General features: G+C 44.2%; 1 protein-coding gene across 2 annotated transcripts in view; it reads right to left on the reverse strand.

Annotated features, from left to right (window-relative positions):
* MAP3K9 (mitogen-activated protein kinase kinase kinase 9) overlaps positions 1–22,785 on the reverse strand; it is a 44,339-nt gene extending 21,554 nt beyond the window's left edge. For both annotated transcript variants that reach the window (XM_083167437.1, XM_083167436.1), the window contains exons 1-2: positions 21,492–22,785; positions 7,454–7,867 (exon numbers count right to left, since the gene is read on the reverse strand). In XM_083167437.1, coding sequence (XP_083023563.1) covers positions 7,454–7,867; positions 21,492–21,981 — 904 coding nt within the window. In that variant the 5' untranslated portion in view covers positions 21,982–22,785. The remainder of the gene's footprint in view (positions 1–7,453; positions 7,868–21,491) is intronic.
* Between the last annotated feature and the right edge of the window lie 2,632 nt (positions 22,786–25,417).

Consider the following 25,417-nt stretch of genomic DNA (forward strand, 5'->3'; position numbering starts at 1 on the left):
TGGTTGCTGTGAAACCTCTACGACCTCACCTCCATACTTTCTCTTGAGGCATACTTCCCTATTTTGCTTCCCGCTCTTCCTGTTCCTTAGTTGTGGGTGGCAAAGGGGAGGGTGCTGGGGGCCTCCAGAGAAAGCAAGAGTCTTGCCCACCTACCTGGGGGCTGGGAGGACCACTCAATTTTGGGAGGCTCCCTGCCATTCCAGAATGTTAAGCAAGTATGCATGAAGGGGTTGGAAAATTTATTATTGGTGGCAGTATGGGGGGGGGGGGGGGGGGGGGGGGGGGGGGGTGGAAGTAGGTTTCATTTTTGCCTAGGGTGCTGAGAAGCCTTACACCGGCCCTGATGACAGGGAGATTAAAAGCTGTAGGAGATCTTTGATGGTTGTTATATGCTGCTGCAGCTCCCATTTACATTGACCAGGAGCTGTCCAATGATGTGTGCTGCTGGGCGGTCATTATTTCTGACATCCAACCAAAGTGATTTGCTAATCCCGGTGCTTCTGGCGCAGCAAGTAATAGGCATCCACGGCACTTGCACTCACAAACAATGGAATAATGCTGTTCACTTCAGAATGGGAGCTGCGGGCAACTAAATTCTCTCCTTTAAGCATTAGGAAAGGATGGGATGAAACCGTATCCCCATAACGATTGCATACTGGGGTAGTGTGGGCAAATGGATTAAACGTGTAAGGGGCATGGGAGAGGGGGAACAGGGTGCATCAGCATTGGACCCGTTTCAGAGTTGCAGGCAAACCCTACTGATTTGCCACCGTGTACATTAAGACGCACCAGCAGTCAGATTATTGGACACTGCGGCAGTCCTATGGAGGCGCAGAATATCACATTGCTGCTGGTGTCCCTGTAACTACGCCTTAGACACCGTCACTGACTGAGCTACGCCCATGTCCGGGTGGCCATACTTACCTTTGCGCTAGACATTGTGTAAAAGTTTAGAGCCAGGCAAAAGGCAACATGTAATATTTGTGTATATAGTATATAGACAGACAACTGATTTGGCTTGATTAATATGAATATTTTATGTAGCGGATAGAAAACCCATAAACTATATGAGGAAAGAAGGGGTTAACTACTGACACCGCAGATCGTTTCAATTTATGGACAACACAGGAAGCCTGCCCTCAGCAGATAATGGTCTTCCTGCGGAAGGGTTTTATGCAAAATAACTAGTGACAAAGTCCCTCCTTCTGTTAGCGCTATCGTGTCCATAAACAGGATATTCAGGAAAGCCACACTACGGGTATCAAGTAACTGACTGGTAATTGAATTATGGTCCAACATATGTATAGTAAATGGGTAGTGAATATAAATACTACCATTCATATGTGACTATGGCCCTTATTTTGGTTCACTCGCAGAGGCAAATTCCTTCTCAAATGGAAAAAACCATGTGCACTGCAGGTGGGGAAGATGTAACTTGTGCAGAGAGAATTAGATTTGGGTGGGGTTTTACTACAAAGTGAGATCTATATTGCAGTGTATAAATAAAGCAACCAATATTTTCCCCTGCACAGAAACATAATAACTCACCCAAATCTAACTCTCTCTGCACGTGTTACATCTGCCCCACCTGCAGTGCACATGGTTGTGTCCCTTTGAAATGGAATTTGCCTCTGCGAATTAACCAAAATAAGGGCCAATAGTTGGTAAGTTGAAACTAGAATATTGCTACGTGCTACTATAATACAACCAAGATTTCAATGTTAAGCCACGGGCTGAGCGACTGATTTAAGCTAGATCGTTTAGCACACATCGCGGTACACCTGCGCTGCACACTGCAATGTGTGCTGAGCGATCTGTGCAGAGCGGGGCTTTGCCTATTGTTTTTAAGCAAAGCCCAGCGATCTAGCAGGAAAGACCGTGCAAGCACTGCCTTTACCTATGGGCAATAGAGACACACGTGTCCGCACATCACCTGGGGCTATGCACACGGAGTGATCAGTGATCCAGAAATGGACAGCTTTCCATAGCAGGACACTATGGAAAGCCACCCACCCCGTCGCTCATCTGCTGGTAATACCAGCAGATTAACAGCGGATGTTGGCGAGGATGTGGGAGCGCATATCAGCGATCATCGCTGGCCCGTACACACTGGGCGGCTGAAGAACAGAAGGCAGCTCAAACCATAAAACTGGGCTGCATTCAGCTCAAAATCACCCAGTGTGTATGGGTCTTTATACTTATTTTGGACATGAGTCGGCATAGCAAGCGTAGGGATCCAGGCATTAGATTCTAACTATGGACCAGATTCACATGGTTTTGCCCATGCTGAATCAGGCCCTATATCCGGATAAAGGCTCTTCCTGAAATCCACTGTAAACAAGGCAAAAGTCCTAAATACGCACTCCAAGCGAGAGGCACATGGCCACATGCAGAAATGCTAAACCAATATTTTATATTGAACAACATCTGTTCTATAAATCCTATTTATAAATTTCAGTCAGCACATCAAAGGTTCTAATTGACAGGAGAACCATACAGAATTACCTGACAACAGAAGACATGAATTATTCTTTGCGCCCATCTGTGTTATTGTATTGAGGAACCTGCAGCAAAAACTTTTACTTGCCAGAATCCATAAAGAAAATCAGTGCAACAAGAACAAACCACTTGCACTGTCCACGTGCTGACGCCAATGTCTACAAGGGCCGATTTAATTAGAGTTACAAAATGTGAAGTGCTGTTTAGCATAAAAAAAAGTATATATATATATCCCAAAGCAGAGATGTCTGCACGCAAAGGGGGGCTACTAATTTTGTGATATTTAAAGAAAAAAAACCTGCACCCCTGCTGGTTTGTGCATTAAGGGGAGACTATAGGAATCTGCACAGTGTAGAAGTTTTGCCATTGGTTCAGAAGTTAGGGCCTGATGTACTAAACTTCAAAAGTGATAAAATGGAGAGTGATAAACAGCCAGCCAATCAGCTCCTACCTGCCATGTCACAGACTGTGTTTGAAAAATGGCAGGTTGGAGCTGATTGGTTGGTTGTTTATCCCTCTCAATAGTATCACTTTTCAAGGCTAAGTACATCTGGCACTTACCCTCAAAGCCTTGTCTGAAAACATGCATGATGCTGTCATTGGAGGTATGTTGGTAGGACCAATGAACACTTTGGTTTGCCATTGGTCAACCCACTAATATCCTTCGTTCTGCAGCCATTGTAACATGGTTCTACAGAAGAATGAAAAGCAGCTTTAAGACTGCAATTTGTGCAGCACAGAGATTGCTCTGCATTCATTTGGAACATTCTCTTACCAGAGGCTGGAAAGATACAAGCTCATGCTGAGTCATTAAATAATTCAGGGCAACAAATTGTATGGAATTCCTGCTGAACGCGCATGAATCATGAGACCCTACAAAGGGAACATGATCATCAATCATGTTACTCCAATACCTAGAACATTAACGCAGGGCTCGACAAATACCGGTCGCCATGGTGACCAGATTTTTTGGGAGAGGGGAAGCAGAATATGGTCTGTGCAGGTCAGTGGCAGCGTTTCCTAGTCAACACCTGCTGGAGGTCAGGGTGCATGACCCCCTTCTCCCCTTCCTAAGGGACCAGCGGCAGCACACTGATCAGCGCCTGCCCCCTGGAAGTCAGCAGCACGGGCTGGGTGCCCAACCACCCCCCCTGAGGGAACAGCGGCAGCGCACTGAGCAGCGCCCACCCCCGTCCCCCACCTGCTGGAAGTCAGCAGCGCAGACAGGGTGTCCAACCCTCCCCCCTTCTAAGGGACCACCAGCGGCAGCGCACGGAGCAGCGCCTGTCCCGTTTGCAGGAAGTTAGCAGCGCAGGCAGGGTGCCCGACCCCCCTCCTAAAGGACCAGCGGCAGTGCACTGTCGACCCCCTTCAGTGCGGCAGCTGCTGCTAAAGAACTTGGCGCCTCCTCTATGGCCCTGGAAACACATGTTAACCCCTGGCAAAGTATGTCAACCAAAGCAGGTGGATCTAGAGATTAAGGAGCAATAGTATGTGATGCATTGTATATGGCAGTGGCTTGTTCAGGGCATGAGAAAGAATAGGAGAAAGAAGCTAGTCGAACATAGAGAAGACTAGAATGGTGTCGATACTCAATATTAAGCTGAGCGAAGATAGCCTTGGGATAAAGAGATGGAGAAGCAGAGAAATTACTTAAAAAGGAAGCATGTGAGAGTGGGAACGGGGAGATAACAGATATATCACAACGGTGGGTGAAGACCAGATCAAGTGAGCTCCCCTTCACATGGGAGGGCGAGAAGGTCTACTAAGAGGGACCAAGTGAATATGTGAGGTTAAGGAGCCAAGAAGCGGTGGATTTTGTGGGCATATAGATTGGGATGTTGAAACTGCCTAAGATAATAGAGGGAATGTCAGAAGAGAGGATGCAAGGAAGCAAAGTTGTACAGAAATTTAGAGGTTGCTGGTTTGTAAAAACATCTGCAATAATTAACCTTTAGGGAGATTTACCTTAAATACGTCACTGTGGGCCATCAAGACGGTCCAATTCTAAGCCACAGCAACCATTAAGAGTTGGGGTACGCATGTGGGTGTGGGTGTGTGGGGGGGCTGTGACACTTAGGCCCACTAGTCCTTTGCAGCAATGGGGTCAATAACTACTTTGCATTGTTTATAATTTTATTTATAAAAACAATGTGTTTGATATACCTGTGGTCAGCGCAAAGAGCACAGCAAAGTCCCATGATATCCAAGGCGGGAACCAATACATGTAGCTTTCAGCAAGGCTTTAGAACGGTTGGCAGCAGATAGCAGGAAACTAGGACACTTGGGTGCCAATGGCAGACAACCCGACTGACAAAATAAGTTAGTTGGATTTATGGCAGGACAGTTTTCTATTTGTCCTTGCTTTATGACCCTGGCTGGAGGAATACCTTCTTGCTGATATACGCTTTCTTATCTAAGCTGAAGGAAGAGAAAGCTCCCTGCTGACTGTTTTTGCTACGCACATTATTTTTTTGTGAAAGCTTTTGCTGTTCAAGGACATTAATGTGCCAAGATTTGTAAGCTTCAGTAATAAATGATGCAGCAACTGAAAAGACTTGTTTTTTTGGAAACAATTTAGTGCTATTTTGTATCACCCATTGCTATAGAAACATAGAATTTGACGGCAGATAAGAACCACTTGGCCCATCTAGTCTGCCCCTTTTTTAAACGTTACCTCAAACCATATGTGATCCTTATTTTTTTGTAAGGATATCAATATGCCTATTCCAAGCATGTTGAAATTGTTCTATTGTATTTGTCTCTACCACCTCTGATGGGAGGCTATTCCACTTATCTACTACTCTTTCTGTGAAGTAATTCTTCCTCACATTTCCCCTGAATCTTCCTCCCTCTAGTTTCAGTGCATGTCCTCGTGTTCTGTTGCTCCTCTTCCTGTGAAGAATGTCTCCCACCTGTACCTTGATAAAACCCTTGATATATTTGAAAGTTTCTATCATGTCCCCCCTTTCCCTTCTCTGCTCTAAACTATACATATTAAGATCTTTTAGTCTTTCCTGGTACATTTTGTGATGTAGGCCATGCACCATTTTAGTTGCCCTTCTTTGTACAGTCTCTAATATATTTATATCCTTCTGGAGATATGGCCTCCAGAACTGAACACAATACTCTAGATGAGGTCGTACCACTGACCTATACAGTGGCATTATTACTTCTTTCTTTCTACTGCTGATACCTCTCCCTATGCAACCCAGCATCTGACTCGCCTTCTTCATTGCTTTGTTGCAATGCCTACCTGCCTTTAAGTCCCCTGAAATAGTGACACCTAGATCCCTCTCTTCCTCAGTAGTTTCCATTATAGTGCCATTTATACTATGGTCTGCTCCATTACTTCCTGCAGTAACACCCCCCACATCCATCACCATCTAGCTTTGCAACATTTTGTCACATGGATTAAAGTACATACTTGCAATCCGATTAGCTGTGGTCTCTGCCATCTGAGGACCAACTACAGGTTTTATGCCTGGAGTTATTATAAAACAGCTTTATTCCCCAGTGGGTTCAACCCCAGCGGGTGCCTTTTATCACAAACTTTTGCTAGCATCTCATGAAGCTGAAGGTAAAAGTCCACTACGGTGGCTTAACACAGATTAAATCAGTGGCTGTGGGTAAACCCTTCCGCCATAAGGGTAGGTGGGGCAGCTGTATAGCCAATGGTAAATAACTAAGGGGCAGATGTAGTAAGCCTGGTAATGAGGTAAAGCGGTGATCAAGTGGAAGGTGATAACTGAACAACTTTTTAACAATCATTTTTCAAACACAGCTGATTGGCTAGTGCGTTATCACTTTCCACTGTTATCACTTTACTAGGCTTAATACATCCGCCCCAGTGTTCTGGCTTTATATTAGGCTGATGAGCCCTCACAGCAGTACACGATATAGGATGATTGATGGCATGTATAAGAAAAATTGGGGGTCTTCTAGGATGATATAGATATATATATATATATATATATATATATATATATATATATATATTTTTATCATTTTGGTTTAAGTTTATATACAGAATGTCTCCAACTATGAAGAATAATATTGTGCCTAGCGCCCGGCCTATGGAGGGAAAATGGCTTTTACCTAGAATGGTTTCTTTAGATGTGGGGTTTGTAAAATGTGCAAGTTATGCCCAAACTTACATTCTATGATCAAGCAAAAATCCTATGGGCTGGACACGCTGGTAATATTTTGGAGGGTGGGCTTCATTACTAACTCATTTTGTGGGAATTTCCCCAGAGACGGTCATTATGACGCCATTACAATTTACTCCAAAGAATAGTTCAAATAATAAGAAAACACTGGTTTAAACTCATCTTCCAGATTTAAAATGTGAAGTAAAGAGAACCATCAAGTTTATGTAAGTTTCTTTTTAAAAAACGTTTTTTTTGGGGGGGGGGGGGGGAGAGATCGGTACCAGCATTTACGTAAAAGCAGAATGTACAAACAGAAACCATTTCTTCCCACACATTCATACTGGAAAAGACTCTATGGGAGCCCAATTGTATCCAGTAAGTACAAAGTTATCGCAGTTACAGAAACCCTATGGAACACTGAGGCAGATGTTTTAAGCCCGGAAAATAAATAATATCAAAGGTGATAATGCAGCAGCCAATCAGAGCCTGTCATTTTTCAAACCCAGCCTGTAAGTGAATTTTTCATATTAGGTGTGAAAATTGCTAAACATTTTTATTCATCATAATGACTTGTAATGTTTACTTTATATAGGAAATATAATTTTTTTTTTATTTGAATTTAGATAACAAATGTGAGAGACACTGGCATTTTTAGCAGATATTTTGCACATTGCTCACAGATGTTGGCTTAATCCGTCTGCCCCACTATTCAATGCATTGGCTACAACACCCTTGCTTTAATATTGAGGTCCGGTAGCATTTAAATTTCCTTTCCAATACAATAACTGTATGCGACACTTACTGTTGCTGGATTTTAGATCACGATGAATGACAGGAACGATGGCTTCGTCGTGCAAATAATTCATCCCTCTAGCAATCTGTACTGCCCAGTTCACAAGTACATCTGGTGGAATCTTCTTCCCAGAGAGCACCCTGTTCAGTGATCCCCCTCTGGCAAATTCCATAATCAAACACAGGTTGGGCTCCTTTAAGCAGACACCTCGCAGAGCGATGATGTTGGGGTGATCCATCATAGCAAACAGTTTGGCCTCCTGCCTGACATTCTCAATGGTTTGGCTGATATCTTCATCGGGGTCATGGCGTGCTGCTTTAACAGCCACTTCCTCGTCTCCCCAAATGGCACGGTACACTTTTCCAAAGCCTCCGATCCCAATGATTTCTTCTAAAAACAGCTCCGTAAAGTCCACCTCTTCTACTGTACAGCGGAACAGAAAAAAAAAGTAAAGAATTAGAATGGCATCGGTTCCATCTGCTTAGTGTAACTTAAGGCCACCACTGTAACTTAAGGCCGAGCAGAGATGTGTGGGGCCTCTGAGCGACAATAACTGGCAGGGCTGTTATACATCGCAGTCATGCATGGCCGCACATTCCTATCGCTGTGTGGGCCACACACACAGCGATAGACAGCCAATTTCTGAGTGATTTTGTAAAAATATGTAAAATCGCTCAGAAAGTGGCTGAATATCGCTGTGTGTAGGCCCATTAGTCCATGTAACAATCTTCAGTGTAAAAGATCACAAATAATCACATAATATACTTAAGCGTAGATAAAGAAAAAAAAACAAAAACATACATTCACAAGAAAAAAAAAATCACTTAAGGGTTACCTTGTGAATTAGAGGGTTAGGGTTAGGAATTAGAGGGTGGGGGTATTGTTATTAAAGGACCACTTTGGTAAAAGGTTAGTTGAGTCGAAGATTATGGCTCAGATTTTAAGTTGAAAATAAACACACCCAGTTTGCATATGTGTAACAATACATGTGGTTTCAGTTGCCTTAAGGTGCCCATACACGTTCCGATGCGGCGGGTGCGATGTGTACTTTGAGATGCGCGCTCCCGCGGCATCTCATCGCATGCAAAGCGATGCGTGCTAATTAAGCTCAAAATGCACGCCCGCATCGGGACGTGTATGGGCACCTATAAGCTCATTAGCTGGAGTCTTAAGCTTGCCATACACTAGTGCGATTTGGCTGCTTTTCACTCGATTTCGACAGACAGAGCTGAGAAATCAGGTGAAAAGTGGCCAAATCGCATGTGTTTGACATAGGATCCGATGTGCGTTCCCCCGATCTGATGTGCATGGGAGTCGGAGACTGGACGGGCTGCACATCTCCAGCCTACCTTGCAGTGGTGAACCGGAACGTATACACTACATTGTATGTGAAAGGACTGTATAGGATATATATCATATGTGATCCTGCCGCTCTGCGATGTCTCCTCTCGTGTAATAATACGTAATTGACCAGAGATAGAATATGCAGCCAACTGAGGGCATGATTGATGTAAATGGGCAGTTTGACATATTACATACCACATTTCTACATAGCACTAACAGATTTTAAGTCTAAAAGGGTCCCATACACTAGTGCAATTTGGGCCTTTTTTACAGTATTTTAATGCATCGGACCAATAAATCGCTTGAAAAGTGTCATAAGGGTATGTAATATACTCACAATACCGATGCACTGTCCGGTGCGTAGTACTTCGTATCCAGAGATAGTCACCACTGCAGTAAGGGTGTATCTTATCCTGAAGCAGTGAATGTGCTCGCATGTGATATACAGACTATATATTGCATGCGATCCAGCCACCGGAAGCTGCCAGGGTAATTGCATGCTAGTCTTGGCCTAATGTATGAGGCCCTTAATATCCGATTTAAAAAAAAAAAACTCCTTAAGGGGCATACAAACGGGGCAATTTTAGATCGCTCAGAAATTAAGCACACATAGACCCGTGTGTGTGGCCAGTAGTGATGGCGATGCGCAATCCCACGCAGATTGTTGCCACATACAGTCACCGGAATGGGATCATTCGTCAGACTGCATTTAGGTCTACAGTCATTAGGTCGACCCCACTAGGTCGACTGGCAGGAAGGTCGACCTGACTTAAGGTCGACATGGGCCAAGGTCGACATGACTTAAGGTCGAATTTGCATAAAGGTCGACATGAGGAAGGTCGACTGGTCATAAGGTCGACATGGGTTTTTCACTGTTTTTTGATCCGAATGTCGACACAGTCGACATGGACACAGTTGGCAATGAGAATCGGACCCTCGCATCGCTCGCTAGGCTTCGGGCACGGTGCCTCGCTGCGCTCGGCACACTATTTTATTCTCCCACCATGCCCTAGTGGATGGTAGGGCATGAAATACCGCCTGTCGGCACATGTCGGCTCAAAAAACAGTGAAAAACCCATGTCGACCTTATGACCAGTCGACCTTCCTCATGTCGACCTTTATGTAAATTCGACCTTAAGTCATGTCGACCTTGGCCCATGTCGACCTTAAGTCAGGTCGACCTTCTTGCCAGTCGACCTAGTGGGGTCGACCTAATGACTGTAGACCTAAATGCAGTCTGACGAATGACCGCATCCCCAGTCACCATCTAGATAGATCTCCTGCATGTGCATAAAGAATACAGTTACTGCTATGTGTGCATAGGCAATCTAGCTAACCGGGAAGCCGATGGGGAATCGCCTAGCCTACATCGCTGAGCATGTAGGCTAAGCAGTATCACCTCATGTGTACGGGTCTTGAAACGTCTACAACACAAGTTTACAGAAATAAAACAAATAACCCAAACTCCCAAACACAATTTAAGACTATTGAAAAAGACAAAAAAAAAAAAAAAAAAACACAATGTAATTAGGGAAGTGCTATTGTAAATCACAAAAATGACACTAAAAAAAAAAAAAAAAGTGTAACATTATTCAGAAAAACGTGCTAGTAAGCAGCGGGAAATTCTTATTTACATACAGAGTGACTGATTTGTTTGGGTTTGGGAAACTTGCGCTTATTGAAATACAAGAATGGAATTTATTCATAAATCATACAGTTAGGATTGTATCCACCTCTGTGCTTATGAAGAGATTTGTGATGTACTCAATACTGCTGTGATACCAAATGACAGTTTAGATTGTTATCTGAAGCACATCATTTGTCAGTGCGTGGGCCTGTTTTCCACAATAAGACTACGAGCGGAGCGACTGATTAAGGTCCATATATACATATGATGGATGTGGATTCGTATTGAAAGTGTTTATTGCTATGCACAAAGCAAAACAAATTTATATGGCTCTGCAAAATCGGTGTTTAATGGAGTATAATACTAGACCGTAAATAAACAATGCAGGTTTATTATTGCCATTGCTATCCTCATAAAAAAAAAATTGCGATGGAACTTAATACTGCTATGACATAACGATGTTGTTTAAAAGATCACCTGTAGCACATTAGCTGAGGGGGGGGGGGGGGGGGGGGGGGGGTGGAATAATGCAGGATTGCTTATGTAATGACTAGGGTTGAGGTGCAAATTCAACCCAGGTTTTAAGAAGGGTAAACCAGGGTCACCCTCTGTATAATGGGTGACCCAATTTTAATGTGAACGTGCCGGACCCCGGTCCGACGTGTTTGTGATCTGAAAGGGCTTTAATAACTGGTGAGAGTGGGTGATTGTTTATATTTTCTAAGGATTTTTCAATATTGTAAGAATTTTTATTGCAAAAAAAGAGAAGGCAAAGTGTTTTACAGATGAAATACACTTATGTATGCTTAAATCCTTTTGAATCTTGCCCCACAGATTATCGTGAAAATCCCATCGGATTCCTTGAGGTCGATTCAATTTCAGCACGCTGTATCGCCAGGAGGGAGCACCCGAAGCTATTTAATTCAGCATGCTATTATGTCGGAGAATATTGTCGAGAGAACCATTATTGTTCCACTTAAGTGCCCCGCTGCAATGCTGCGTGCGCCACGTTAGGACACCGCCTAAACAGTTTTGTTGGAAACCACTACCGGGACTTAGTAGCTTGCTGATAAGAACAGCTCTGGAAGTACAAATGTACTTTGATCTTGTTTAAATACATCTATTTTTGATTATATACGGTCTATCTTTATTGTACTGTAGCACACACATATAGAATCAGGAGAGCGCAAGGTATAAAATCACTCTATTATCTGTATCTAACCAGGAGACTGGACAACTCCTATACCTTTGCAGCACTTCAATCCTCTAGTTTGTTGAGCGCAGGCACTTTCCGTTTCTTTTCATATTTTACATGAGACAAAATCGCATGCACAAGGACTCAAGGGAAAATGAGACAAAAGTGTTGCATAGCGCAGCGCTATGCAAAGCCGTCCTGAAAGCCAGTCATCTGCTGGTATAACCAGCAGATGACCGGCTTTCCCGGCGATGTTGCGGGAGCGCGCAGCAGCGCTCATCGCCCGGGCCATACACACTGGGCGGTGTTGAGCTGAAAGCCGCTCAAACCTGCTGTTTTGAGCGACTTTCAGCTCAAAGTCGCCAAGTGTGTATGGGCCTTTAGGACTCGATTGTTTACAAAATGGATCTAGCCCTAGCTACATAATAGCCTGCTCATCTCCAGAAAGTTGCTGGGCAGAAGCAAGCATGTCGTCACAAGATGTCAGTACCCGTCCTAAATTCGGCCATCTCCAGCCTAAACCACACACACAAGCTATATGTATACACAATAGGTATAAACTATTCGTTACTTCTATTCTGAAACAAAAATGGCCAATCATTTAGAGATATTAAACCACAATCAGTGTCATTTTAAATCCACACTGAAACCATTTGAAAATTGTTTCAGCTAGAAAACATCTGGCGTCGTTTTCATTTTGCTGCCAACATGTATTGAATCCAACTTGCTGGCAAAGCATCTGATGCGTTCACTGAGATAATTTCCTTTGTGGAAGCAGGAATGATAAGTATTCTCACAAACTCGCAAAATATTGTAACCAGGGTATGAGACTAACTGGTATCAGAGCTGTCAGTGCAAAGTCTCCCCAAAATAGCCAGGCACCACATCCCATGGAGCCTTTAGAAAATGTAATCATAATAATATTATAGGCTTTTGTTTGGTCTCAGCTTCCAGATCGAACATTCTACATGGTGCCTACGTGTAGCATGAACTGTAAACGGGCCTTAAAAACGTATTGAGTATGTGTCAAGAATTTATGGGATCAACTGAATTGGCTGTGAGGGTGTTAATGTTGCCGCAGAGTGCTGTACGTAGTCATATGGTCTGGAGCTACCATCATTGTTATTTATTTATTTATTATATTTTATTTGTAAAGGCACCACCAGTGTTTTGCAGCGCCGTACAGAGGGCATACAATGGAACAGTACAGGAAGAAAAAAAACTTAGCATTACAGTAAATAAACAAAAATAATAGAGTACAGGTAACAAGAGCGGCACAGTTCAATACACACTACAGCTTAGATGTAAGTAGTGAGGACATGATCAACGTACTGTACTACAAGGGGCTGGTGGCCAAAGATGGAGAGGAGTATGTGAATGGAGATGGTCACTGAGTGAGTATGGGAGTGCTGTACTTGAAATGTGAAGAGAAGAGCTTTGACAACAATAGGGAAGAGTGCCCTGATCTGAGAAGCTTACAATCTAGTGATATACTGTAGGCACAATCAGACTGCTTTCACATTGCAGAAATGGGTAATGACACGGTATTCTTAAATGGGACTTTAAAACGGGTCTGAGCCTTGAGACCTTTCACATTGCAGGTGAAAACCGTTTTAAAAATCATTTAATACCATTCAAACATTCAACCCGTTTAACCCCCAAGGGACACGTTTCAAGCCATTGAAATAGAGCTGTTCAAACTGCCAAAAAAACGGCTTTAAAACGTGTAGGACTCTGCTTTTTAACCGTGTTGAAATACTGGTTAACTTTAAACTGGTAAATCAACTCTGGCACTTTCACATAGCAGCCTTAAACGTTTTAAAATGGAAAAAATACGGCAATATACCGTTTTAAAAGTGCGATGTGAAAGGGGTATCACAGATTCAGAAGGCAAGCCTAAACGAATCAATTCCAATGTTTTCAGATAGGACCTAGGCGGTCCTCAAGGCATATTAAAAGTCCAGATTTTAGAGATAGCCAGGCTTGAACACAGGTGACATAAATTAGTAGCTCATTAGTACTACAGACGGAGCGGGCAGCGTGTTCTCCATACACACTGCCCGATTCCATCGTGATTGACAAACTGAGTGGGAGAATTTGCATGTGCCCACCCACTGAGCTGTCAATCACAGACAGCTCCTACAGAGGCTGTATGGACGGTCCTGGAATCTCCCATACACAGAACAACGCGCTGATATACCCACACCGGGACCAGCATTGTAAATCCTACTAGATCACAAGGAAATGTTAAGGTTTCTTTCCAGAAGAAAGCCTGCCAGCACGACTCATTACATAATAGGTTAAGCAGGCATAAGTGGATTTAGTGCAATTACTACACAGCCTGATTCAGAGTGGGTTGTAGTTGATGCAAGACCTCACAAAACTACAACCAGTGGCAACAGGTTGCAGGGGGGGGGGGGGGGGGTGTGTCCAGGAAAGACAAGGCTGTACAACACAGCGGGTCCCACCACAGTCCTCAGGGCTCCCCAACAGCCCAGCTTTAAAGAATATTCATGCTTCTGCACAAGTGTCTTAATTAGTACCCAATTTATTTTAATTAAATCATCTTTGTGCAGTCTTGGATATCCTCTGAACCTGGGGGGGGGGGGGGAACCATTCAAAAGGCAAACCAATTTAAAACATTGGGTAGACTGGTCGAAGGCTGTTACATTTACCTAAAGGGGGTATGCAATCCCGGATCACGGCTGTCGATCCTTCCTGACCGCCATGATCCGGGCCCGTTGGCGTTTTGCCCGACAGCAAATCGGCAGGCGGGATTCAATGTCCCGCCTGCTAATCACCAAAACGTGGGCGTGTCCGTGTAAACGGCCATTATCGGCAGAACTAGCTCGTTCTGCCGTTATCCCTGTTAAATGCTGTCGGTAAAGACAGCATTGAACAGGGCCCCGCCGCTATTTCCCCATCAGAAATAGTGGCGGGAGATTGAAGACTGTTAGGTTGCCTTGAGATCCAAATTTGCGAGTGACTAACACTAAATTCTGTTTCCTGCTACTACTTTGGATATGCACTTTTCTATGGTAGGCTGTGTTTCCCGAGTGGTAAGAACCATTTTGATGAACCCCTCAAGGATGGGGGGTAGAGGATGTGCTGCTGCCGCAACCTCTGCTCTCTACTCCCACTGTCCGGTCTCAGCGGGTAAGGGGAAGGCACGGGACTCGGGGGGAAAAAGTACCTGGCCCCTCATCTCAACAGCACCAAATACAACACAATACACAGACTCCCTTAAGTGGACCCTTAACCCCTTGAGTGGCGAGTTTTCCTGCGACAGGACAAACCTACCAGGGCAGGTTTGTCCTGCCCCAGAAATACTCACCACAGAAGGGGCATCTGCTGCTGGCTTCGGCTCTTTGTGGCCACTTGAAGATCATTGCCACTTGGGGGGGGGCTCAGCTATTCGGGCATTCCTATGTTCGGACGCCCTCACGACCAAGCGCGTCGAACCTCGCCGAGTGGCCCTGATCAGCAACGGGTGGGGGGGAATGGGGAGTGTCGAATTGGCGCACCCTTTCTTTACAATGGCATGCGTATGGAAGTTTTTCAGGAAAGGCCGCTCCTAAAAAGGGTCCATTCAATGAAAAGTATTTTCACTTTACAAAACTTTTGAGAATAGCATAAGCATACATTTTCGCCCATCCCTTGAGACTAGTAGTATATATAATTTTAACCAATGTAAAGAGAGGTGTGACCTTTATACAGTCATTACAGAGCAGAATTACCAATAACATCAAAACAAGTAATTCTGAGAACACGTGCAGAGTGCATCCTATACGCTCATGAGACCTGGAACCAGCTCCAAGTAAGGGAAACCCCTACACACTCTATTGTGTTCTCTGAATATCACCAAGGCCACAATTTTAAGGCAATAATAAACCCTGACAGAGTGATGTATGCTTATGGATACTCTCACACTTTGCCAAATGCATTAACATGTGTATAAAGTTGGAGAAGATGTGACGTCAGTGGGAGTGTGAATAGAAATAAGCAGAAGATATAAATACTTGGAAACCGTAATTCTAGGCTGTTATTGTTCTGACTTAGCATGGAGAACATTACACTCTCAGTATTGGGTGATTGTTAATAAATAATCACTTGGAATCCAGACTATTACTTGGACCAGCTCCTCAACATCAACTGATTTAGACAATTCAATAGTGTTTGTTTTGTTTTTTGAGAGGGGGGGGGGGGGGGGGGATGTTCTCATCTGATTTGACTATCTACCCATCTCATCCATAAATTTTAAAGAGGCGAGAGCAGCGGAGGTCTTTACAGGACTGCTGCAAGTGCTAGGTGGGTATGAAATCAAGTATTTTTCATTACAATTTCTGTACTCGAGTCGTTTGAGGTTTCATTGTGTGAGGATTTGGTTGAAGAGAAAGGTTTAGATCAGGGGTGGCCAAACCGGTCCTCAAGATCTACCAATAGTGCATGTTTCCCAGGCAACCTGTAGATCTATAGTAGGAATGAATGCAGCAGGTTTTAAAATGTGACAGTTAGTAATGACTACAGCTGTGCACCAGCTAGGTAACCTGGAAAACGTGGAACGTTGGTAGATCTCGAGGACCGGTTTGGCCTCCCCCTGGTTTAGATGATGCTAAAAATAACCCCGGGACAGTTGATGCAAAGAAATGGCTTGATATTTAAGCTATGCAAAACGGTTGGTCACTGTGTGTGTGTGTGTGTGTGTGTGTGTGTGTGTGTCTCTCACCGGTTGGCCTTCAGAGTACCTGGAAGAGATACAATTGAAATCCATAGTGTGACTTTGGTTAATGCTATGGATTTGAAAAAAGGTAGAAGAATCGGTAACGCCATAAGAATAAAAAGTAAAACCACCTACTGTATGTATAGGGAATCATTGCACCATAATAATTAGAGAGATGTGTGTTTTTTACAAAGAAGGTGATCGCCAGGTTTCTAAAACAAATATTGGGGCAGATGTATTAAGCCTGGCGAAGAGATAAACTGGAGATAAAGTGGAGAAAAAGTGGAAGGAGATAACGCACCAGCCAATCAGCTTCCAACTGTCATATTTCAAACACTGCCGATTGGCTGGTGCGTTATCTCCTTCCACTTTATCTCCAGTTTATCTCTTCGCCAGGCTTAATACATCAGCCCCATAATGTACTAACCATAAATTGTATGCTATTGTTACTCAGTCCTGTTGTGCAGTGAGATAAGGGATACGGTCGACATGCATTGGATCAATTTCTGAAGGTTGGTATTCAGCAAATGATATTTAAAAGAATTTGCCAAAAACGACATTTCCGTCAGAATTTTATATTTTAATTTGTTCGGTGTGTGCGCACACTATCTCTCTAGAAATCCCATGAATTGCTAGCAACGTCCTCTGTACATGAAGTTCACCAACGACAGTTTACTCCTGGAGGTGACCACTGATGACATTGTTTGCAAGATTGCACAGTGTGTACGCTCTGTACTGTATGTCTGGGAGTTCCATGTAGTCCAAGAGAAATAGTGAGCGACATATCATGTGCATGTGGTTTAGTGTGTGTAAATAAAGAGTGCTTTAGATGGATTGCTGCAGAATTGTTACCTACAGTATTTATCCCATTACACTACAGCCCTGCATTGTGTCTATATTATCAATTCTATTTAATCTCACACTTCCACTGCAGAACTTGTCTTGTATGTAGAGATCCTTCAAGTATTGCACTGAAGAACTCTTCTACTAAAAATGTATGATCTCAAGGCAGCATGTAGACTCCTCAACTCCTGTGACTGATGTCGAATGGGGGAATAGGACAACAGCCAGCAAAGACCTACCTCCTTGACTCCTCAACATACCTCTCCTGGGCAGCCATTCAGCCAATACCCACAAAAGGGTAAGAAGCAGCTAAACCAATCATCCAGACTGTATAACCTTACGGAGTTGAGGCTTTATATGGATTATAATTCAAACAAAAATATTAATAATGTCCATGTACAGGCCTAGCGTTGCCCTTACATCACCCACAGGTGTGTGCTGGCCACACATTATATATACCAACCAAACAGACCTGGGACAGCATGGCAACGCCTCTACTGGCACCATCTAACAGTTACATTAGGCAGACAGGCTCAGGCCAAGCACCGCATCTGGAACACAGCAGAGAGCTGTAGAAAATGCCTGCTCATGGCCTTGCTTGGCTGATATCTTCTGTGGGGTATCCAATTACCTCCAGTAAAATATCAGGAGCAAAAAAAATGGCTGGATGGCCATATTCAATTGTCATATCGTATTTGATCTCCCATCTAAAGAGACGGGAGATTGTTTTAAATGGGACAATATGCAATTGTTCTGATCGTGCTTATTAAAAAAGGTCAGGTTACACGCACATAGAGGGTAAACCCAACCAAACTGATGGATGGTTTGCAGGAGATGCTATACATGGAGCTACAGTAGAAAATGGCTTTTCACACTCAGGAGCCAGGGAGGAGAACGTACTGTAGAAGACAAAAGGGAAGCAGACGGGAGTTTGTAGAGGCCAAGGCTTCCTGGCTTTGTCTGGCTAGCTATGCAAGGTAAATACAATGGAGTGTGATGCTTTAAAAGGAGAGGAAAATAGAAAAAGGAGTTTCACATCCACACCAGCTGGAACGTGTAAAAGCAGAATATACTTATGGGCCTTATACACAGGTGGGATATTTCCTTCTAAAGCAGCAACAAGGGGTGGGAGCAGTCTACAACGAAAGGCCAGAAATCTGTTCTAACGACATGTACTTCTTGTGCTAAACCAGGTAGATTATAAGGGGCAAGTGGAGAGAAAACACTTTGGGCAGATTCAACTAGACACTGCACATACCAGCCCATTACAGTACCTGATTTCCACTCACAGGCTGTGAGCAGCAATCAGAAGTATTTTGCCGGAAGCCATTCCCGTGGCTAATTGAGTCGGCCTCTGACAATTCCAAGTTTCTGTCAGATTTTCTATAACACTGTAGGAACACTTCATGGCGTATTAGGAAAAGACCTAGACTTGAGCAGGGAAATGCAGAGACGAAATGCTACGGTCTGTCCCACAGGAGGGTCAAATACATTTTTGTATGGACACAAACTTGTATAACTTATAGCTGAATGTACACCGGTGAGAAGACTCAAATATCATCTTGGTTTGGAAAACAAGCAAGGAAACAACAATCCTATGGAGATCTAGAAAGAAGCAGTTCAGATCATTGATCCCCAATATGACAGCATGCAAACTAGCGAAAATCAACCTGGTACACTCCCCTCAAAAAGTTAAAGTGTACAACAAAATCCGAGAAAGACTTAAGCTAGGTACACATTACACAATATTCATTACAATTTGAAGATTCTGAGGAGTCTGAATGACGATCTAAAACATTAACCAGTGTGTATGAACTACGTCACTGATGATGCACCCTCCAGCTCAGTCAGACAACCTCCGTCGGCCCCTGCAGGGCCAACAGGAGACAACGCTAGTGAGGGCCATGCTGTATTCCGCAATACACACCACTAGGGATGGCCATCGCTGATTCTAAATCATTGACGGCTTATGGCCGATGCAGAATACTTACGCTATCGATGGGGGAGAACCAAATGGTTTCCCTCCATTGATGGCACAGCAAAACCGATGGGTTTTTCACAGTGCCAGGACATGGAGCATAGCTCCGCCCCCTGACACCAGGGAATCCACGTCCCGTGCTTTGATTGGCGCACAGGCCAATCAGTCAAACATAATGGATGACTATCCATATGTAAAACATCCATTGCATAGTTTTACACTATCGATGGATAGTTGCACTTTTGCCATCGATGGCAAAGGCAACGATAGCCATCCCAACACACCACTAAACCTACCCCCCTCACGGGCCATCGCGGGTGGAACAAGCAAGTGTGTATGCATTTGCCAATGCTGCCACCCTTTGGCAACAATATCACTGGGTACGCACATTATTTAGTGTGTACTCAGCTTTACCTGCAATAACTCCTCAGCAGACATTTTATATGAGTGGAGCGATTTAATAAAAATTGTGAATAAAGCAGAGAGTAGTTGGATGCGTAGCTGAAGGCCTCATGTGATCCCAAAGCCAATCACTGATGTAAAATACCTCTGCTACACAAAGCTATGAGAGGATTAAAAAGACACCACAATCACCTAGCTTACTTTGGGTTACAAGCATGCGAGGCAAGGCTCAAAGCCTTAAGAGAGATACACACTAAAAGGTCCCCATACGCTAGTGTGCTTTGGCCCAATTCAGATCGGGACGAGAAAGAGTGAAATCGGGCTAAAATCACATGTGCTTGATATCCGCTTCGTCCTGATGCATGGTCCCGTGCGCATCGTGTCGGACGTGCTGCACATAAGAAAAATCATATGTGCAGCATATAGCGGGTATTTTTTAGCACCCGTGATGTATTGCATCATCCTGAACTCCCCGTGAGTCCTTTTACATGTGGAAAATCACATGGGATTTATTGCATGTAAAAAAATGTCAAGTGGCCAAGTCTGGTGTGAGCCCTCCTGGGGAACTCAAGGTATATCGAGTCCGGCTTCCCATTAAGACAAGTCAAACTAATGTATGGTGGCCTTAAGATTGTCTGTCCAATCTTTTTAGTTTAAATGAAAATCTGGGAATACATGGGAGCAAATGACAACTGACCAATTACACCAGTACACTGGAAAACACTGTCAAAAATGAACATTCAGACAAATTATATACAATACCTTTGATTTAAAAGTTTTGCCGAATAACCATATTTGTGTGGTTTCCAGCGCTTGGGAGTAAATGGTCCATTGTCATTTGCTCCCATATATAACCAGATACGTGTTTCAACCACAAAGATTGGACAGATACTCTGACCGTGCCCATACACGGTGCCATGCAATGCACGCTCCCACGGGCATCCCATTGCACAGCACATAATCTGTGCAACCTGTGCTTTTTGAACTACAGATGGAGCCCTCCTCATTTAGCCCTTTAATAGGATTACTCTGCTAATCCCCTACTGTATTGTTCTATGTATTGTATTGCTGCTGAGAACAATAGGATAGCCATGGCTAGCCATGGTGAGCCACGAACTAAGGAACAAAGTTGAGAGGGGCTCCAACTGTAGGCCCCGATTTGATTTAGGTCAATTCGGATTGGGCCTTTATAGTGTGTATCTAGCTTAAAACCAAATGCTTCAGTGTACCAGGATTGTCAGATAACTATCATCCTCTTTCGGGATTCCACAAAACAAAAAATAAACAAAATAAATACCCAAAGTAGAAATAAATATTTTAAATACTAGACCTGCATCTAATCTCACTTCCAACGAGCTCTTCATTGAATACATTATACAATTATATATTATGACAACAATGCCATAACATGTTGTGTATGGTAGATCAATCAATGGGGTCGGCATCAAACTAATGCTAGGTACACACCAGAACGATCATGTGCAAATCGTAAGACAACTATACGATGGTCGCACGATCTGCTGGGGCACACGATCTGCATCCGATTCAATTCCGATCCGATCTGTACCCAGTTGAAGGGCTCGATTTGAAATCCTGACTGCAGCAGGTAGGATCTGCAAAATGACCAGTGGGGATGCACATCGGATCTAAAACATGCCCAATTTACATACAATCGGACAAGATTGTATCGTAATTGGGGGAATTGATGCCAAATCGTTCTGGTGTTTACCCAGCATAAAGCTATCGGATGCGATTTAACATGCAGGATACATAACAGACTAGTATTCTACCAATGTTATAGGACAATGATGTATGTAAAATAAAAGACATATTATGAATCTCAAGCCCATCACTTTAGAAACACGGAATGTTTTCTAACTGTGAAAAAAAACAAATAGAATTTGAAGCAATAAAATATTTTGTAGAAGATATTCTTACATTGCAGGGCAGAGGCTGGACAGCAAGGTAGTTCTTCCACTCGCTTGCCCTGGAGTTTACTAGAGAAGCTTTGAGTGCTGGTCACATAGTTACTGGGAAAGATACCCACACGATCTTGGATCTTTCCAGTCCACCAGCCTTCATCACCTGACACACGGGAGTCCTTGGAGAGCACCTGGACCAGGTCACCGAGACGCAGCGTCAGCTCATCTTCACCAGATGCTTCATAGTCAAAGACTGCAGTCCAGTAGAATGGATTTGATAAAGAGGGTGAAGGCTGCCCTCCAATGACCCCAGCCCCTCCTCCACCATCATCATATTCCTCCAAATACTCCTGTCTTGTGGGAGTACCCTCCCTGTCATCCTGATCCTCATCTTCCTCTGGAACCAATGGGACTGGTAATACTGATGCATTTGATGCTACTCTAGTTACTCCGAAAGAGGATTTGCTACTGCCAGGCAGGGAGAGCAGAGATCTGAGGGGCTCCATTGAACTGATCCATAGGTGAGGCTTGGTGTATGGAGCCTTGTGCCCATGCACTGACACTTTATTGTAAGCAAGGAAGAGAAAGCAAGCCTCCAGATAGCCAAGGATGCCCTGGGACACGTGTCAAAGTCACCGCACAAAAACAGAAGCGTTGGCACTGCAGCAAATGGGGCATGGACAAGATGAGGCTTTTCTGCACCAGATAGTGCTGCAATACAGGCTACTACACTTGCACAAAGCTAAAGAAAGTTTACAGGAAAGCTACAATGCAGAGCTATGGGCTGCAGCACCAGAAGTTATGATTCTCACCACCTTGTCCTGAGCTCTTCTAGGAGTCATTAGCATCAAAAGAGGGGCTGGCTGAGGCCTACGAGAAGGTGCCCTGTAGCCCAATAGAAGACAGTGCAGGATCCCAGGCTGCTGAATGGGGAGAAGAACATGCACAAAGGGCTGCAGCAGTATCAGTGTCCCGGGTCTGGCCAGCAGAGCAAGTGCAGCACTGATCAGTGGTACCAGTCCATGGTCAGGGTTCCAGGCTGCAGGGGGCCTAACCACGGGACTAGGTGTCAGGATGCCCAGAGAGGTGCCCAGGAAGAAGCAGAACTTACAGTGCCACAGGCCCAGAGAAGGAGTAGTGCCCTCAGCCTGGCCCAGCCAACCACTCCCCCCGTGGTTTGCAGTCCACCTTACGTTCACCGGCTCACAGGCAGCAAGAGGCTGACCCGCAGCATCTCTTCTGTGCCTGCTCTCGGCTGCCCGCACCCATCCGCCCGGCAGCACACTCCTTCTTGTCAGGGGGAAGGAAGCTCGCCGCCGCAGACTGCAGCCGCTTTCCTCGCCCATTGGCTGACGCCGCTGTCTATCCTTGCGGTTTCTCGTTGTAATAGGCTGACAGAATCTACTACACCCGCTTATTCCCGCCTCCTGTCTGAAACCTGCTGACCCTCAGCTTTTTTTTTTAAACAAAACTTTAATCGGTTTTAATTGTAATACAAACAGACAAACAAGGTGCTTGTGGTGAATGGGGTCTAGTTATGTCATTCATTACATGTGTTTGCTCCAGTGTTTCCATATTACATACATAGTGGCTGCATTACGATGGCTTGGACTGAATGAATTAGATGGTACAAGCATTTTACAGCCATTAAGGAGGAGAGTCCAAGACATGTAATGTCGAAAAGTAATATCCCAAACTATAAAGGGACATGTATTCTGAATTATTGTTCACCATGGTACAGTATATGGCTTCCATTATTATTATTATTATTATTATTTTTAGTGTTCTTTTAATAATAATAATAATAATATTAAGATTAATATTATTGTTCACTTTAGCACCCTGCATCTTTCAACATCTGTGCAGTTCCTCTTTCCTTCCTGGCGTGTCGCTGTCTGCTGTGGTGGTCATCATATAATTCAAACTGTTTATTATACTCACATTAATCACTATTTAAGCCCACTAGAACCAAAAGCTTTGAAAGCTAGTCTGCTACCTTGTGATTACCTGTGTGTTTCTGTGGGCCTTATTCTAGTTCACTCTTAAATTCCTTCTTAGCTGGATAAAACCATGTGCACTGCAGGTGAGGCAGATGTAACATGTGCAGATATAATTAAATTTGGGTGGGGTTTTTCTTCAAAGTGAGATCTATATTGTAGTGTAAAAATAAAGCAGCCAGTATTTTCCCTGCACAGAAACAAAATAACTCACACAAAGCTAAATCTATCTGCACATGTTACATCTGCCCCCCTGCAGTGCACATGGTTTTGTCCATCTAAGAAGGAATTTGCCTCTAAGAGTGAACTAGAATAAGGCCCTGTATGTGTGATTGCCTATGTGTTTCTGTATGTGAGAAAGAGATGTTGTTTCACTCGCTGCCACCAGATGTCAGTATTTTGGTTACACACTCTGCTCCAGGACCTCCCCTAAAGGGGGTCATACATCTGCGCTGGCGATCCCCCAATCTGCCAGCACCGTCGTTCTGCAGACCAGATGTTCTGATCGACAGACAGCATGATGGGCAATCCATCTGGGATTGGGATATTAAGCATATTATAAAGTCCTGATTCCGAGATCCCCCATGCCCTGAAACAACGCATTTAAAACCGCATTTATTTATGATTGCCCTCATAATACTTGTGAAGTAATGCGCGTCTGCTCGCCACGCTTCGGGCTCTGTGGCTCGCTGCGCTCGCCACACTATATAAAATCAACTCCACGTCGACGTGGATAGCGGGGGTATGAAAAGGTCAGAGGACGCGTACCGCCACCGCTCGCCACGCTTCGGGTTGGCATTGATCGTGGCGTGTCGTTAACAATGGGGGGCATACAAAGAAAAATGGGGTCTGGGGGGCATTTAACATTTGGGCCAATGTAAAATCGGGTCTCAGGGACCATTTAACATTGGTTCCAATGTAAAAATCGGGTCGGTCGCATCGCATCGCATGCGACCGATTTTTCTGACCCGATGGCATACAATTATAATCGGTGGCGCCATGCTAGGAAACAAGTACCAAACATCTTTCTCCGCAATTACCTGGTTCAACACAGATGCCTGAATAGGATGCACTAACATGAAAATGAGGTAAAACCCCTGTTACCGGGGTTTTTTACTGCACTTCGTATGCACTAAAGCCTGCATGCCGGGGTACCGATGCGGGTGTTATCGCAAGAAAAAGATGGCGATACCCTATACAAGCCTATGGGCTTCTCTCCACAGCACAGTGCTGTGTGAGGGATCCATCACAGTTCACCAGCATGCCCGGTGACCAGCGCCATCACTCTGTGTAGAGGGACTCCCGGGTCTCAGACTCTGAGTCCAGCGCCAGAGCCATATCGCAAAGGATAGCTCACTTTTCCCATTTTGAGCTGTATAGGAGGGCTATGAGTGGTGAGTGCTAATGTGCGCTCCCGCTTCATCACCGGCCATCGGCTGGTATTACAGGACAAGTGAACCACTTTCCACTTCCAAGTTTATTTAGCAGCCTGCGATGTGGGACAGTGTCAAATGCCTTACTAAAGTCTAGATATGCCACATCTACAGCCCCCCCTACATCTAGTATTTTGGTCACGGAGTCAAAAAAGTCAATGAGACTTGTTTGGCATGATCTCCCTGCAGTAAAACCATGCTGTTTTGGATCCTGTAAGTTGTTTAATTTAAGATGTTCCACTATTCTTTCTTTTATTAGTGTTTCCATTATTTCCCTACTACTGATGTAAGGCTCACTGGTCTGTAGTTACTTGCTTCTTCTTTGCTTCCGCTTTTGTGCAGTGGAACTACATTTGCTCTTCTCCAGTCCTCTGGAACTGCACCTGTATCTAGTGACTGGGTGAATATATCTGTTAATGGCGCTACCAACACATCTTTTAGTGTCCTTGGATGCACTCCGTCCGGCCCCATTGATTTATCCACTTTCAGTCTTGATTAGTCTTGTTAGGAGT

Source organism: Crinia signifera, chromosome 12 (assembly GCF_055691185.1).
Source record: "Crinia signifera chromosome 12, ASM5569118v1, whole genome shotgun sequence".
Classification (NCBI taxonomy): Eukaryota; Metazoa; Chordata; class Amphibia; order Anura; family Myobatrachidae; genus Crinia; species Crinia signifera.